The sequence below is a fragment of the Artemia sp. Qi Xiang Cuo genome, chromosome 4, assembly GCF_049724085.1.
Source record: "Artemia sp. Qi Xiang Cuo chromosome 4, ASM4972408v1, whole genome shotgun sequence".
NCBI classification, from domain to species: Eukaryota; Metazoa; Arthropoda; class Branchiopoda; order Anostraca; family Artemiidae; genus Artemia; species Artemia sp. Qi Xiang Cuo.
In genome coordinates this window covers 84174940-84193551 of record NC_142797.1, presented here as the reverse complement: position 1 = coordinate 84193551, position 18612 = coordinate 84174940, and the positions used below count along the sequence as shown (strand labels likewise).

At 35.3% G+C, this 18612-nt stretch overlaps 1 protein-coding gene across 1 annotated transcript in view; it reads right to left on the bottom strand.

Annotated features, from left to right (window-relative positions):
* The window catches only part of LOC148953543 (uncharacterized), a 174957-nt gene that overhangs the window by 108282 nt on the left and 48063 nt on the right, over positions 1-18612 (bottom strand). Inside the window, exon 2 of the mRNA XM_089087733.1 lies at positions 10864-11209. Within this exon, the coding sequence (XP_088943859.1) occupies positions 10864-11209 (346 nt within the window). The remainder of the gene's footprint in view (positions 1-10863; positions 11210-18612) is intronic.

Genomic DNA, 18612 nt, shown 5'->3' with positions numbered 1-18612 from the left:
TTTAAGTTAAGCCCTGGGGGCATATAATATTTTTATAGAAAGTGTTGTCGTAAAAATTTTAAAAAGGGTTCATTCTATTGGAAATTGAAAGGGCTATTGCTCTTTTTAATAGTTGAAAGTATTTGGATGGAAAATCCCCCCCACGCCCATCATCTCCCCAAACATTTCCGATCAACATTTTGTTTATGGCCATTTTGTTCAACGTAGTTGAAAAGTCAGGAAATTGTGTCTGAGGATGAAAATCCTCCCCCCATAGCCCTCAGGACAAGGGTGGTAAGCTTTTTTAATAGCCGGAATATAATTTGTACTTCACTGGAAAAATTCTTTTAAATGTTTTCACTTTTCTAACTTTAAGAGATCAAAAGTCAATTAAGATTTTAAGGAATAAATATCAGTATATGTATACTAAACTGACAATGCAGAATTTTTTCAGTAAATTCATTTGAATTTTTTTCAGTAGAGTACAAATTATATTCTGGCTTTTAGAAAGCTTGGGGTTTAGAACCCTGCTAATATTAATTTCTGCTCATTTTGAGTTTGACTCTTATTTATTTCAATTTCTGTTTGTTTTGGGTTTCATTTATTTATTGAAATTGATTTGTGGTAGTTGTATTCTTGGTAGATTATTTGATTCTTTTTTGTTTGTTTGTTTAATGGAGTTCTTTACTATTTTTAAAAAAACTTATTTTGCTGAAATTTTTTTTTTAATTAATATTTTTGAAAAAGGGAATTACATATGGTCTACTGAACTTTTGAAAGTGTCCAAAATCTTAGACACTAAACCTGTAACGTATCGTCTACGTGACATGAAAGATGAAGAGTTTCTTCACGGTTTTTACGAGTAAGAGTTGCAAAAAGTAAAAAGATGGAATGTATCAAATTGAAAAGATATTAAAGAATTGAACTCGCATGGGTAAGAGGCAGTTGCTTGTTTATTGGCTAGGATACAACTCTGGTTTTGATTCTTGGATTGCCGCTGAAGACGTTCACAATGCCTAATGATTTCTATGTGACATTCATGGCCACTGTCTCTGACCCCCTCTATGAGGATTTGAATAAAACAATCGATTTTTGGACGAAACTCTCCCCCACCATCAAATTCGAGAAAAGTATGAAGATGCTCTTGTTGATTTTATTCTTAAAATAAATTAAATTTTTTTTTACACAAAATAAGTTTTTCAAAAAAAGTAAAGAGCTTCATTGAACAAAAAATGAACAAAAATAGAATAAAATCATATACCAAGAATATAATTTTTACTTTACTGAAAAAATTCAAATGAATGTGTATTGTTAGTTTAACATACATTTGCTCATATTTATTCCTTAAAATCTCTATTAATTTTTGATTTCTTAAAGTTATAAAAGTGAAAACATTTAAAAGAATTTTTTCAGTAAATTACAAATTATATTCTGGCTTTTAGGAAGCATATGGGTTTTGAACCCTACTTATATTAATTTCTCCTCGTTTTCAGTTTGACTCTGTTATTTATTTTAATTTATGTTCGTTTTGGGTTTCATTTATTTATTGATCATAATTTGCGGTAGTTGTATGCGTGGTAGATTATTTGATTCTATTTTTGTTCATTTTTGGCTTAATGAAGTTCTTTACTTTTTTTCGAAAAACTTATTTTGTGGAAAAAGGTTTTTTTTAATTAATTTCTATTCGTTTTATATTGACATAGTCTTTTTGAGGGAAAAAGAAAATAATAGTTTGAATCTTTCGGGTTTTACTTTAAGAATTTATAGTTTTGCCTGCTATTTTTCCAGCATATATATGCTGGAGAGACTTTTTCAGCATTTTTTGACAACATAAACTCTTTTGAAATAGTAATGTTTAATTTGGCCATATATATCCTCTAGTTGACCCGATAAATAAAAGTTAATACCATTCCCCAAAAATTATATCTATGCTCTTTCACAGCCTGGATACAATTACACTCTTTTTATTTAGTAAAATTTTAAGAGCAGAAGTAGTAATAGAAGTAGCCCCGAAAATTTGAACTTAATACCCTCAGTCGTTCTTGTTATATTGCTGAGATTTCATATTGGCAGCCAGCATACAAAAAGTGTGTTTTGATTTTATTTTTAACCAATATTTAGTTATTAAGCATAATAGGCAAATTACATAACTGTAGTTCTGTTACATAGCTGTCAACAAATTACATAACTGTTGACATACCCAATAACCCAAGAGATAAAGTTACTAGACCATTCAGCTTTGTTGAAGAAAATGGCTGTTTTAACATTTTGATTGGAAGTGTCTGGAAAATTATGAGCTAAAGAAGAGGGTTTGTTGCCCTCCAATCATTTTTTACTCTTAAAAGGGCACTATCACATTTAATTTTCAGTCAAATTAGCTCCTTTAAAATATCAATGATATTACTGACTATGACAGAGAACCACTGTCTAAGTCCTTATATGCCCTATAGTGTTTATATCTCCTTTTAATACCTGCATCCATATAGGTTTTTTTGTTTAACTGAAACTCCTAAACGTTCCCTAAGAGTTTCTAGTTAATTCAATTAGTTTCGTTAGTTACAGCAACCGTAGAAGCGGCATTAAATAAATAAATACAGTGTCTTCTGGGTAGCTCAAAATCCACAACCTATGAAGGCATAAAGGTAAATTTTCAGAGAATATTTCTTTCGTATGGATATTCGGGTGGTAAGGTACGGGTGTCACCATTTATTGATGCAAAAATGGTGTTACATCACTTACTGGAAGGGAAAGCCCCTGGCAGCGCCAAATATTATAATGAGATGCCTGCACTTACCACAACGCTTCTGTAAATATAGGGTGTATTAGTACCCAGTTTACAATATACCATAATCCCATGTATGAAAACCTGATCGAGTGGTCAAATCGCCAAATTCTAAATCCAAGGGTGTACCCGTCCTGGGTCACCACAAAAAATCTCTAAATATCTCTTTCGAGGCAACGAACCCCCCTGTCAATAAATAATGACGGTATCTCGTAATCAGTTCTTACTGTTCCTACCCTATCTGGGTTTCTGGAAAAATAGTCTACACAGTTGTAGAAAATACCTTACTTGTAATCTTCCAAAAAGTCACACATATATAATAAAAGAATAGACTTCCCCAAATAGGTTATTAATGTAGACTAACTCAAAAATAATATTCATTCTGTACAACAGCTTTGCATAGGGGTGGACCTTCGCTTGGCCCGAGCCAATCCTCTCAATCCCCGTTCAAAATCTATTTGAATTTTTCTTAACCTTATCTTTCAATGGCTCAGACCAGGAATACCAAAATAGAATTTACTTCAAAGCTCACTTATTGCGAAAAAGTTTAGCTTAGCAACCAGAATTCAACTTAGGATTAAAAATTATCTTATAGGCAAATATAATGACAGAAAATAAAATGGGTCATTTATCTGAAAAGAAAAGAAACAGGGGTGGAACCCAACAACGGATGACAAACTGCCATACGTATTCAGGTTGTCAAAGGGCATATCAGCAATATCTTAGGAACAGTTTCGTGTGCCAAATTAAAACTAACAAAGCTTGTTGTGGGGGATGTTAAACTAACCAAAAGACAATATTTGCATCATAACACTAATGCTTCTACTCCTACAACTTCTGCTACTATTACTATTACTGTTACTACTACTACTGCAATTAAAGCTAAGACTACTACTATTAACTGTGCTCCTATTGCTACTACTATATTTACTGTTACTACTACTACAACTAATAAACCTAGGGGTATTAAAGCGAAAATTTTGGGGCAATATTGTAACTGTATTGAAATAATTCAAAACACACTATACCCATATAGGTTGTCAAGAGGACGCATCAGCAATTCTTCAGAACTGGAGCCCTCTGAGCCCCTTGAGCCCTTTTTGATATTTAAATGACAATACTTTCTATAAACACCTTATATGACCCCAGGGCATAAATTACAACCCTTGCCCTGAGGGTTATGGGGGGTTGTGATCCTCAAAGACTTAATTTCCAGAACTTTCAACTACGTTGAACAAAATGGTTATCTAAAAATTTGTATTGGATGTTTCTGGGGAAATGGTTGTCTTGAGAGGGGGGTTAGTTGCCCTCGAATCACTTTCAACTATTAAAAAGTACACTAGCATTTTCAATTTCCAATTAAAATGAGCCCTTGTTGAAGTTTCTACAACGACACTTTCTATAAGCACCTTATAAGCCCCCCGGGCATAACTTACAACCCTTGTCCCTAGGGCTATGGGGGGAATATCATCCTCAAAGACATAATTTCCCGACCTTTTAATTACGTTGAAAAAATGGCTATCTATAAATTTTTATTGGATGTGTTTGGGGAAATGGTGGGTGTGAGAGGGAGGTTAGTTGCCCTGAAATCACTTTCAACTATTAAAAAGGGTACAAGCCCTTCCAATTTCCAATCGAATAAACCGTTTTTTAAGTTTCTACGACGACTCCTTTGATACGAAGTGCCCTGGTGTAAAAGATGAAACAAACAAAAAATAATAGACTGTACCAACATCGGTCTTTACTTAGGCAGCGCTGTTGCGCTGCCTCTGATACATATGATATTCTGAGAAAAGATCGTACTTATGATATAAGAGTTAGAAAAAACGATTGGCCAGTGTAGGGTGAGGAAAAGGAATGGATAAAGTCACGCAACTCTGATTCATACCCGCATCTCACCCAAAAATACAAAGAATATGGTATTATGACTGATTTGTGTCTTGCAATCAATAGAAAAATCTCTGTCCGTAAGAATGATACATTCCAAATTAACTTTGCAATGGAACAGAGTAGGGTTTACATTAGCTCCCCATCGAGAATGAAATTATCCAGCTCAAGGATGGTTTTAAACGGAATATAATCGATGGTTAAAGTGCTGGTACCATTAGTGGCATGAAACGTAATATTTTTGCGACTATCCACTTGGCTTCTCATCAGACAATTGTAAATTTTCTTATGCATCCATTGTTAAGACATCGAGAGTTAGTAATATCAATACCCCCCCCTCCCTGCGTATTATTGAACGAAAAACCAATCACCAACACATTCACCACTAAAATATAAAGAACCTTCAATATATTCCCGTAAACACTTCGCATTTGAAACTCTGTCAGTTAACATTAAGGAGTGAATTTGATGATCCTTTAGCAATAATAAGATGTTTTGCTGTGATGACATGTCATTTTTGACCCATTCAATAACGAGATGGATAATAGACAAAATACTTTTGTTTGTCCTGATATTGATTTCTATGCTGCTACTCTTTGACTACGACAATTGGGTCATGGAATTGACTGCTACAGGGGTTGTTCATCAATGTCGGACTATGGTCTTGGCCATTGGTTTGCTATGATGAATTGCTCTACATTTCCCGATTTACTGATTGCATTGTCAATTCATATTATTAAGATTGATGGTAAAAAAATGTATTGCCCCAGTTGCCAAAGATTTTGCGTACTCTACACTACAAAATTGGGGCTCTAAGAAGGATTTTAAAGAAAGTGTTTTGCAAAATATCAGGTCCGGCACTTGATCCCTTGACGAGCAATTGAAATCATGACAAAGCGGAAAAGGTTTAAAAAGGGTGAGAAACAGTAATGGAACAGGGTAGGGTTTACATTAGCTCCCCATCGAGAATGAAATTATTGATCTCAACGATGGTTTAAAACGGAATATAATCGATGGTAAAAGTGCTGGTACCATTAGTGGCATGAAACATAATATTTTTGCGACTATCCACTTGGCTTCTCATCAGACAATTGTAAATTTTCTTATGCATTTATTGTTAAGACATCGAGAGTTAGTAATACCTCGAGAGTTAGTACTAGATCACTTGACAAGCGATTGAAATCGTGAAAAAGTGGAAAAGGTTTAAAAAGGGTGAGAAACACCTCTTCGCTATTCAGTCTCAACTCAGGACAGAAGTGAAAAGCATCACTCTTGTCAAAGAAGAAAGAAAATTCAAGAGTAAAAATTTTTAGATCGAAAACGAAATTCTTTTCCTAGAAATTGGCATATCTACCACATAAAGAATCTCATCCCTCAGTCACCTAACCTCTAAAATGCAGAAAATATTTATGTGAGTCTAAAACATAGTTACAATGAACAATTTTATCCGCAACAACCGCTCTCTGAAAACGTTCATTTTCAAATTTGTTCCTGTGAAGACTATTTCATAGAGTTGACTTCCACATTTATAGATTTGCATGCGATTATCAAAAAATCTAACACTAAAAAACGAAGTGAAGCCGAGGGGTTATCCTATGAAAATTGTGTACTTCACAATTTGTTTAGACAAATAAGTGTCTACATAAATGGAATGTTGGTGAACACAAGCAAACAATCTTTCAAACTATGCAAGTTACATACAATTCATGCTGATGACCCGAATGTCTTATAAGAAATTGAGAGGCTTATCCATTAGATATGAACATAGGACGGACACTGAAACTACAAATATACTTAGAGATGTGACAACTTAAGATTTACACTTGGTCGGGAAAATAAACTCTGAAATATTTCATATACCTCAATTGATTTCTCCCAATGTTAAGATTGGTATAAAGTTACAACTTGCTCCGTCCAATTTTGTTTTGCAAAAAGTAGTTGCCACTGCACATGATATAACAGTCTCTCTCACCTCTGCAATACTTCATGTAGGAAAACAATAAGTTATGAGTTCTGTTGCTTTGGCAATTGAGAAATTGAGAGCTAGTGGAAATAATATCAAACTGCTCGTTCTGCATACAATCATGAATCAACGACATTTTGCTACTGGTTCATATACTTATACCACTTCGGCATTTATCAATGGTAAAATTCCTTCAAACTCGTTTTGGCTTTTGTAAAAGTGCTAGTGCAATTTTATCATGGACAAATTCCCCACATGAATTTGAAATGCTTGGAGTTTCATCTCTCGTAAGTAAAGTAAATTGAATTCCATTCTACAATTTATCCTTTGATAAATCCTACAGAACCCTATATCAATTTACAATGCAATCACTAGATCGACATTCATAACTATTGGATAAGGTATAACCGAAAATAGAAAATGGTTTAACCGTGGAAATGTTAGCAAAAACTCATAGTATCATTGTATTGGATTTGTCTGGTACTCAAGATATGTGTTGTCCGAACGGGAACTGTACGTTTAGAGTGCACATTTGCAAAGTCATTGATAGAAAGTATAGTATTAATCTGGCTAAATCAACTTGAAACCTATTGGGAAATTACCCCTAATGGCAGTGTTCTATTAGACTTGGCACCATGATTACAAGTCAAAAAATCAATGTATTCAATTTGGATCCGTACATGTCCAAATACAAATCCTATTGTATGCCTTTGGATTTCGTCAACTATATTCAAAGTGTTAACAATACCCTTTTCATTCTTATTACTAGTCCGTCAACTGTAAAGATGGGACATTGGCTGCGGATCTTACAAACAGCGAAGAATCTGGAATGTTTCTATCCTCTTGGCCTACCGCTAAATTCTACACGCCTTGCATTAAAAACTTTCTTCAGCAAAGTGGAAACACTTTTCATTATAGTCATTAACAATACTACAATTCTCACAGGATGGCCAGCAGCCCAATATTTACAAACATAATGGAAGTATGTAAAACATTTTTCAATGTTGACTGTCTCACTTCCAAAAAGAAACTGACTAGCGATTGATAAGATGAATGCCTTCTAGGAGGAGGAGTAATCGATTGACGTCACACATCAAATCAATTCAACCTGTTTAGACAGGATTTTTTTTCAAATTTTGAGTTATTTGTTGTTTGAGTCTAGGTAGTGTTCCAAAGCAAATCCACAATATCATTATGTTTTGTTTCAATTAATATGCCAATAAAATGAGTAACTACATCTTGCCTACGACGCAAAAGTTTCATACAATAGTCCAAAAACGGACAATCATTTCTCATTATACCGTTAAGTATTCTTTGAGAAAATATTTACCTTTGAAGAGATAACTCTTGAAAATCATCATCTAGAATCAAACATTTTTCCAAAGTCACTAGAGTCTATATGATTATTTTTCTTCTCAAATTCAGTCATGTTTAATGTTGACACTCTCACTGCCGATTTTAGACTAACAAAGAATGAAGATTCATTCTCGCTAGTAAAATATTCAACAAAAATATAAAAAACCCACTCAGTTTTTATATATTAATTCAGATCATTGTATTCAATATATTCCACTAATGCATTTAATTCCTCTTGTAATCTTTGTATATTAAATATATTCACTTTTGCTACGCAGCATAACTGTTCTTCTAACTTGAATTTTGTTTATGATAATACATATCTTGCAAAAATCTTGTCCTATTCTAGGGTTAGCCGACAACTCCTTGTAATTTTTACTGCTATGTTAGGCACTCTGGGTTTCATTTCGCCATCGCTAGTGCCTCCAAGCTCCAATAGAGAAAAGCTACCATTACTAAGGAATATGCCAAGAACAATATCCTCAATTTTGACACACTGAACTCTTTTTCAATACTGAGGTGAGTGAACCGTAAGATCTAACAAGTCACGTGTCATTGACCTTCTAAACCTGTTTTTGCTGGATTATAACTGTCCCCCGGAACCAAAACAAGTCACTTGAGATTACAGCATCTTCACATGTAAATATTAGACCAAAATCATTTTTTTTTGCAACCGCTGCTTGACTAGCAGACTCTGAACTCTAACAAGTCCTATTGCGTAACAACCAAAGAAATCTTGAAGAAAACATTTGCATTAGTAAACAAACAATTCCTATTACGCATCAATAAGGTGTACTATACCATACAGATGTACTATAGTATTGCGTAAGACCCAGGTGCACGTAATAACGTCTTTAGGGGTTAGTAACTCCAATAGTAAAACCATATCTGTGCAATTAAAGTCATTGAGGCCTCACTACTCTCCACCCGTAAAACATGGCCTATGTATATTCTGGCTTCTTTCATTATAGCCCTAGAAAGTGATGTTGAACCATATTTCTTTTACAGCTTACTCTTTGCTATTCGGTCAGTAAAACGAGTAATTTAAAAATAGATTATTTTTGCGGAAATTTTAACAAGTATATTACTAATACTACTACTAACAACTCACCGCAGCACCAAGCCGCCAAAGTCAAGACAGCTACGCACGCTCCTCCTCCATCCAAATCTATTTAAAGCCTCCCGTTTTACACCCGCTTACGAAGTTCCCATTTCCTTTAAATCTTTCTTTATGACGTCCTCTCACCCCAGACGAGGACGACCTGCTTTCCGTTTAGTCCTAGACGGTACCGTTTATAAGCAAAAGGGGTTCTTTATTGTTCGTTCAACATACAGCAAAGTGAAAAATATAAAAGAAAAAGATCACCTGATATTTTCTCATAATTAAATTTGTCATTTTGGTGCATAACACTATTTGTCATTGATTGCAATGCTCTCGGTGACATTGATTGTGTCTCAGTTCTATTACTTTTATGACGATTAAAAAAAAAGTTTTTAAACTGAAAGTAAGGAGCAACATTGAAACTTAGAACGAACTGAAATTATTACGTATATGAGTGGGTTGCTCCTCCTCGCCACCTTGCTCTTTAAGCTAAAGATTTTTAGTCCTTGAAAAAAATGGCTTCTTTTTTCTACTTATTATTAATTGTTCTACTTAAACGAAAATTGTGTTTCAGGAGTCGTTCGTAAATAATTGGAACAGATTTCAATCTTTAGTGCAAAGAGCTAGTTATTGAGGAGGATCAACTCCCCTCAAATACGTAATAATTTCTGTTCGATTTAAGTTTTAATGCTGCTCCTTACTTTCAGTGGAAAAAACTTGTTTTTTATCTAATTTCTGATCGTTAATTAAATAATACCAAGAAATATGCTTACATCACCAGTGAAAAATACCTCCTCTCCACGCATTTATTCTCTAGATCATTCAACAATTACCTTAACATCTCTAAAATTGAGTCGGCAAAAAGAAAACAAGACATAAGAAGAATTTTGTATAGGGATTCAAGCAAATTTCCCAGTATAAAATTTCAGCTGAAAAATTAACCCCCTAGAAACTTCCCTCCCCATGGAAAATTATCCCCGTGAAAATCCCCACCAGGAGAAAATTCAACCTCCTCCCCGGAAAAATGTATTCATACTTCCCAATAATAAATACTATACGTAAACAATGGGAATTTTGTTTTAACTCTAATACCTTTCCCCAGGGACTGTGGGGTTCATAATATCTTCAAAGGCATAATTATATGGCCTTTTAACTATATTGAACAAAATGGCTATCTTTAAATTTTGATTGGACGATTTTGAGAAAAAAAAGGGCGGGAGGGGACCTAGTTACCATCCAATCTCCTTGGTCACTTAAAAGGGCAACTAGAACTTTTATTTTTCACACGAATGAGCCGTCGCCTGATATTTTAGTACCACGGAGTTGATATGATCATCCCTGGGAAAAGGACCAAATAAAAAAGCATGCGTGATCTATCTTTTGGCACAAAATACAAAATTCCACATTTTGCAGAGAAGAGCTTGAAACCTCCACACTAGGGTTTTGTCATACAATGAATCTAGTGGTGTGATTTTCATTAAGATTCTTTGGCTCGTAGCTTTCAATGGTTAATACTAAGCTCAATGAAACATATATTTGAAATCAGTATAATAAGCCGATTCTTTTGATAAATCTATTGGTATCAAATTAGGTTTCTTAGAGTTTCGGTTACTATTGAGCCGGGTCGCTCCTTACTAATAGTTCGTTACCACGAACTGTTTGATAAGTGAGATAGGCTATCTTCGATAGACCTATACGGTAAACGAACATTTTCAATCTGGACCAATTCTATATTTAGAGGAACTAGAAGATTATATAATACTACATAGCACTTAATTAATAAAAAGCACTTACGTAGATCTGGCAACGGAAACTCTTGAAGCTGTTCTGGTAAGGCTGTTGGATCAATGGTCGGCCAACCTGGAACATTGTCAGAATTTGAGAACGGTGCTTCTACTGGCCCAGGAAAATGATATCCGTGAGAAGCTTGATTTCTTCCCCCACCCAGAAAAATTCCCATCATTGGGTGGAATATAATATTGGCCATATCAATCCAGCTAGGATTCCCTGCTTGTGAGAACCGTCCTACATCGCTTTCCCCAAAATTGGGTCCTGCTAGTAAAAAGATGGCAAGTCTCTCTTCTTCGTCCTCAGTTTTGCCAACTGGTTTGGCAGTGATGCATGTAACACAAACAACTAACTAGAAATAACAGATTGATCGATTCAAATAAGCCGAAAGAACTTGTAGTTCTGATCATAGACTGCGCAATAGTACTGCCTAAATAAAGAGCACCATGGTTTCCAGGCATTATCTTTTTCTTTTCACCATACCACTTCGTATGGAAGAACTGGTCATAAAAACTTAGGAGGGGACTCAATCAATTAGAAATTTAACTCTTCAATGCCTTTTCAAAGAGTTTAAAGTAATTCGATGGCAACCAACGCCCTCTCCTACTCCTTTTAACTAACATCTTCCTATATCCCCTTAAGACATCAAATCAAAATTCTTAGGCGAAAATTTTGTTCAAATTAGTAGAAGCCTCAATTAAACTTACCTCCAAGGACAACATTGCCCCCACAGTCTCAGTTGCAAGGGTTGTATATTATGCAAGCTATCCATTGTTCACATGTAGGTCTTAAAATACAACAAAGGGGCATGTTTGATCCAGGGTGTACGAAAGGCCAATGATATAAAGTTCAAAAGTTTTGGGAACGTTGAGGAAGATATTGAGCTTAATCAAAATAACCTAAGTGAATCCAGGTTATCAAAATGGCACATCTGCAATGTCTTAAGATCAGCTAATTGTATTTAGTTGAAACTTCCATTGAACGTTAGGGGGGATGCTTAGCAAAATCAGAACACACTAAATGCATCCAGATTGTCAAAATGGCGAATCTTTAGGAACACCTAAGGGTTGAAAGTGGAAACTTTCAGGCAATATTGAGGGGGATTTTGAATTAAGTCAAAAGACAATGCTAATTAAGGTCGTGAAAATGGTGTATCTGCAATATCTCAGGAAAGTCTGAAGGTAGTTAATTGAAACCTTCAGGAAACATTGACAGTGGGGGGGGGTCTTTAACTACATAAAAAAATGTCATGAATATCCAGGTCGTCAATATGGTGTAATGCACTATCTCAGGAACCTCTAAAGCTATAAATTTAAATCTTTCATGAAATCTTCCAGAGAATCTTGGACTAATTCAAAAGAAACTTTGTGTACTGATCTAAATAATTTCTTAGACCACACTGCTTTTCTATTTACGAAAAATTAAGCAAAAAAAACCGGGTTTTATTTTTGATAAAGCAGTGAAAAATTACAACAATATAAACACTTAATTAACCAAACACACTCCGAATATTTCGGCCCCACATCCAGGAACCTTTCTCAATGAGAAAAAGAATGTTTTTCTTAAAAAACATCGAAAATCAATATTCTAAGCACGAAAAGAGAAAAAAAGAAGAAAAAAAAACAACAGAAAAGAAATATAAAATTAAGTAAATAGGAATAAAAACTCACATATTAAATAACACTTCTATGCACTGGTGCATAAACAAAATCAAATGTCTATAATGATACACTCGTCTCCTCACAATGTATAAGCGGAAATCTATTCAAAAATGAAGAACATATTTATACTTGAACAAAAAAATAAAGGTCAGCTAACCCCCAGCCCATAACCCCTAATTAAATCTTACAAATTCATCAACCCATTTATGAATTATAAATTGGACGGATTCTTTTGGTTGCAAGCCTATCTGCAGTTCTTTACTTTTCCCAGCATTTAACCCATTCTGACCTTTCGGCTGTGGCAAACCAAAAGGCGGTAGGAAACATGTTCTTGAAAAATGAGTTTTATCCCTATTCCCACCAAACAGAACACTTTCGATTGAATGATCTATTCAGAATGTACGTATCTCCTTTCGTTCCCGATATATTCAAAGCTTTGTGGTCCGTTAAAAAGGCGTTATGTGCGCTTCTCGGGCTGTCTCGCAGGCCAAAAGGAGTTAAGTTTACCGACGGGCAAGTCCTGCACTTATCTCCTTTTGGGCTGCCGTGGATACCAGTAAAACAAGTTTTCAAGTTTTCACTTAGCGCCTTTTGGTCGTCCACACCGGGATTTTTTCGTAACTTTCATTGCTGTCTGAAGAAATTCTCAGTCTGAAGAAATTCCGATCTCAGTATCTCTCAGTCAAGACCTTCAGCTTTGAGCTTCTTGCAACAGATATCCCCTCGGCCTGAAACCTCATTTCACTAATGTGTTAAAATGGAACTGGAAGACTCGTCAGATTTACCCCAAGTTGATTTGCTTGATTTGAGTTTACTTTCTGAGGCACTGGAATGTGACCAAGACAGTTCCCGAGTAGTTTTAAAAGGAGCTTCTGCACTGAACTGTAGTTGTATATCCTTTGAAAGTCAGAAGCTGGTAGAACAACAGGACATTGAAGAGTTTTTTGGATGTGAAAGTAGCAGCGAATACGAACCGTCTGAGTCCAAAGACGATTCAAGCTCAGAATATGATATTACTGTGAAAAAAAAAATCCCACATACAAACCAAATAAATCTGTCCAAAGGCCTTCGAGCCCAACCATTGGAGGAGACCGTTCTTCATCTGTACCTGCGGTTTCTTGCATAGCAATCTCTTCAAATGACCAGCATGCACTGGGTGGTGAACTAACCCTGCCTGGCCAGCTGTCAATGCCTCATCAACCTATACTTGAGGATTCAGATCAAGCGAGGTCTGGATTAACGGTTGAAGAACCAATCCTGACTAGTCAGCCTGTACTTCCTGATGCAGAGACTGATTCAGCTTCTGTGGAGATAGAAACATCGCTTATGAAGAAAAGTGTGTCGGAGAAGAAAAAGAAAAGAATTGAGAAAAATGAAGAAAAACGTCCCTTTATTGAGGAAGGTTCATCCACAAATGCAAAAGATATCGCAAGTCACTGACTCTCGAGCAGTGGCGTTTAGTATACGAAAGTTACACAGCTCTTGGCTATGCCGAGCACACAGCCTATATGAGATCGTTTATTACGACATTGCAACCAAACCGGAGAAAGAAAAACGCTGAAGGGATGAAAAAATGAAAAGTAACACTTCTGTACAGATTACCTACCAATTATGGACAAGATATGATCCCTGTGTGTCAAAAAACATTTTTAGCCACATTTGGCCTTAGGCACACCAAGGTTCTCAAAGCTGTTGTTGTAGGAATTCTTCGAGACGGTGTGTCATACTTTACAAAAGAAAGAAGGGGTGGAAACCTGCGCACAGAAGTGGATAAAGAGTCTTTAAGGATGCAAATCGAGTGCTATAAGCCTTGTGACGCTCACTACCGCCGATGAAATGCACCATATACTAGGTATATATCAAAAGAAACTTCAGTGGGAAAATTTTCCAACTTCAGTGGGACTTCAGTCGGGTGTGGAAGGATAATTGGGAAGATTTTCAGGAGTGAATCCCAGAAGAGAATTGTTTGTTGCGCAGTTATGGAGAGATGTTGAGAGCGATGAAGATATCCAACAAAATGCCAGTCAGACGTGTGTGAGTATTGCGATGTTTTTAAGTTGAAGGATAGCGAAAGCTCCGCAACAGATTTAGAAAAACAGGAGTATCAGTTTCATTGGCAGATGGCTGAAAAGGCACGATTTCAGCTCCAGAGAGACGTGAAGGATAGCTTTGCACCAAAAACTTGGGTTTTCACTGTCGATATTCAAAAAGATCTAATACTCCCAATAATGCTTGCTGTTAAGGAGTCTTTTTTCATGAGCCACCTCGTATGTTTCAACGAAACGTTTGTGCCTGCAAAAAGCCGAACCACTGGGGCGGGTCCTCTTCCAGCCTACTGTATTGTCTGGCACGAGGCAACTTACGGAAGAAGTGAAGACGTAGTTCCTTCAGCTTATCATGCACTTATTGACAAGCATATGGACATAGATGAATTCATATTTTGTGCCGACAACTGTAGTGGACAAAACAAAAATTGCATTCTGTTTTCTATGCTAGTGAAGATTTTGAACGATCTCTGGGCACCCGCCAAGATCACCATAAAGTACTTGACGAAAGATCATACTCATATGTCTGCCGATGGACTCCATGGACTTATCGAAGCTAAAATTAGAAAGAACAGAAATGTTGAGGACTTTGGCGCTTTGAAAAAGCTGATGGAAGATTCGCGGGAAAACACTCGTGTCAGTGAGCTTTGCTTCAGTGACTTTCGCGAGTGGAAAAACGAAAAGTCCTCCAAAAAGAAGAAAGATAGCCAACCAGTGCTGCTACAGAAAATAGTTGAAGTTGTTTTCAAAAAAGGTGAATCTTCTATGTTTTATCGTGAGGATTTTGGTCAGGAGCTTGTCTCTTACGATTCCCTTACAGTTGCAGCGAAGAAAGAACTAGATAAAGGATTGCCAAAGTCTCTGAAACAACCGAGGGGAATAAATGCCTCGAAAAAAGGTGAGATCATGACAAAGCTGGTACCACACATGAGAGACTAGAGATCCAGAGAATTCTGGAAAAAGATACCAACGGAAGACAAAGCATCAGCTGATCTCACTTTTGAGTGATGTGATAAACAAGATGGACTATAATCATGTTTGCTTTTTTTGAGTTCCTTAAAGTTTAATTGAAGTCGAATGTTGTTCCTGTTTTCTGTTCAGTTTCCAAATAACCGAACAATCCTTTTATATGTTCTTTTACATTAAAATAGTTCAAGTTATGGCTCTGAGAATGCGATACATAGAAGTTTCTGCACGATTCTGGCCCCTGCTTTCTGTGTTTCACAGGCGTGGGTGGCATCAGAGGGTAGTTTTCAACATGATCTATTCAGTGAGTAAGAAGAAAAATGTGGGTAAAAAAGTTTAATAGCTGAAAACATTGTCAAAAGTTTAATTTTTTTCTCATTTGAATTTAAGCGGCAAAATGGTACATACCTCCTTTTGGTCTGCCGAAAACGGGACAAAGGGAAATAAGTGACAAAAGTGCCAAAAGTAAATGGAAAGTTGGATTTTTGAAAGCACCACGTGATTCAGCACAAAAAATTACTTCTGCTCATGTTCAGAAAATATTCCCAGCAACTTATTTTCCTAGTTTTAAATTGGGTTATTTGTTTAAAACGTTATTCGCGGCTCCTGTAAAATTTAAAAAATGTCACTTACCGCCTTTTGGTTTGCCACAGCCTCTTTGTTCGCAAGGTCATCATTCGTTTCAGAACAATTATTATAGACAGTACTGGTTGAATATTTTACTGGCTTTTCAATTAAAGAGCTAAAAGTTTGTCCTGATTTAAATGTTGTTTTTATATTATGTTTTTATCTTTTTGTTTCTATAATTTCTCTGAAACTTTTTAAAAGTCTTACAGACGTATCTACTATTTTTGTTTGATCAAATAAAATATTGAGATGAGGAAAATTATATACATGTTTTGCAACAGCTGACTCAAACGTTTCCGGTGTGTTTTATGTTTTAGAGAACAATCTATGGCATTCTTGTGTTGCTGTAGCCTGTTTTCTAAAATCTGTTGTGTTCTTCCCGCATAAAATTTGCCACAAGAACATGGAATTTTATATACTCCCTTCTGCATATTTCTCGCTACATTGTCTTTTCCATTATTTAGCAAAGAGCTAATAGTTTGTCCTGATTTAAATGCTGTTTTTATATTATGTTTTTTTTTAGTTCTTTTCTTAATTTTTGTGACAATATTGGGATAAAAGGCAAAGTTATGTAATTTGTTTCTTTATTTGACCCATATTCTTGTAATATTTCTGGTTCCATTATTTTTTTTTCTTTTCACATCAAATCATCCGATCCAAGTAAAAAGGGGTGTGGTTATTTCTTTAATTGATAGGGTATTAAAATTAGCATCACAAGAATATTTGAGTAATGAACTAATTTTTATTAAGGACATATGAAAATATGATTTCTCAAATAATTGAAAAAAGAAAAAAAGTTACTGGAACCAGAAATATTAGAAGACGATGGGTCAAATCAAGAAAAAAACATAACTTTGCTCAAGAATTAAAGGGGCCTGGGGGTTCAGAGCTTTGACTTGTGGGAAACTGCAGCGCTTGATCAAAAGACACTATATGCATCCTGGTAATCAAAATACCATATCATCCAGTTGAAACTATGAGGAATGAATGAAGAGGGGGGAGGGAGTGTGTCAAATCCATTTTAAATTTTGACTTGGGGTACAAAAAGAGAGGTTATCGAAGACATTAAATTCTTGAAGAAAAATACGATTCTATTGATTCTTAGTGTAAAAAACTTCTTTTTTTTAATCTGACCTGATTTAAAAGTTTGGAAAAATAGGAAGATAATTTATGAACGATGGTTAGGGCAATGAAATCTACACTAATAACAGTGACCAAGTATGGCTATGAAGCGTGTGCGTTTCGAAGGCAGAGTAAGATTTGTTAAATGTTTCCACAAAAATGCCCATGGATAGCATTTTGAGCTTATTTATTAAAGATAGATTTTTCTGTTGTTGTTTAAAAAGTAGAAACAAAAATCGAATATTAAAATTCAATGCAACTTGATGTTAACTAAATGCATTTTGAGCTTACTTATTAAAGAGAGCTTTTTTATTGTTGTTTAAAAAGTAGAAATAAAAATAGGATATTAATTAAAGTTCAAATAGGGATAAAATCCTTTAATAGACAGTGATGATGATAACAGTGATAGAAATTCACAAAAATATAAGATATTTCGGTCACATATACAGTGATCGTCATCAGTAGTAAAACTTAGTTTTACTTAAAAACTTAAAACTTAAAACGAACAGATATTATTGCTTATATGAGAGGGTTCTCCCCCGTCAATACCTCGCTCTTTACACTAAAGTTTGAATTTTGTTCCAATTCCTTAAGAATGACCACTGAATCACAAAGAGTTTAATTAGAATAAATAGCTCTTTTAAAGTACTAAATAACTTTACGGTAAAGAGTGAGGTAATGACATGGGGGCAAACCCCTTCATATACTCACATACATGCGGTAAACTTGCCCCCTCGCCCTAGATTTTGAAACCTAAATTTTTATCCCCCTCCTAAGTTTTCGTGAACTGATGGCACTGATAGGCATTTGATTCAGCCAATAGAAGAACTTTAATGAAGGTCACATCCTTGTATGGTATACAGATAAGTATACTAAAGTAACAATTCCTCTGCAAGAGAACAGCACTGCTACGGTTAAGGTAGGAAGTGAAGTTAGTAGTTGTGTTGGTGTTGAATTAGGACCTAAGCAGGGTTGTGTCCTGTCCCAGTTTATGTAGATCATTTTTATGAATTTTTTTCCTTGGTAATATGACAAATACTATGGGATAGCATAAAATAAAATGGGAAGGTAAGACTCTCCTTGACTTAGAATAATTCCATACGGTTTGAGTGAACTAGAGAAAGATATTAGCAAAATGAATGAACTTTTGGAGGTATTGAGACTTTGAGTGCGAGAATGGGTTTGAAGGTTAATCACAAGAAGACAAAGTCACTAAGCGAAGGAATAAATGAAGATAAGGAAGTGATGTTCGCTAACGAAAAGATTGATCAAATGCATAGCTTCATTTTTGTATGTAGTATTATAGCAAATATGTCGGATGGAGTAGAGATCTA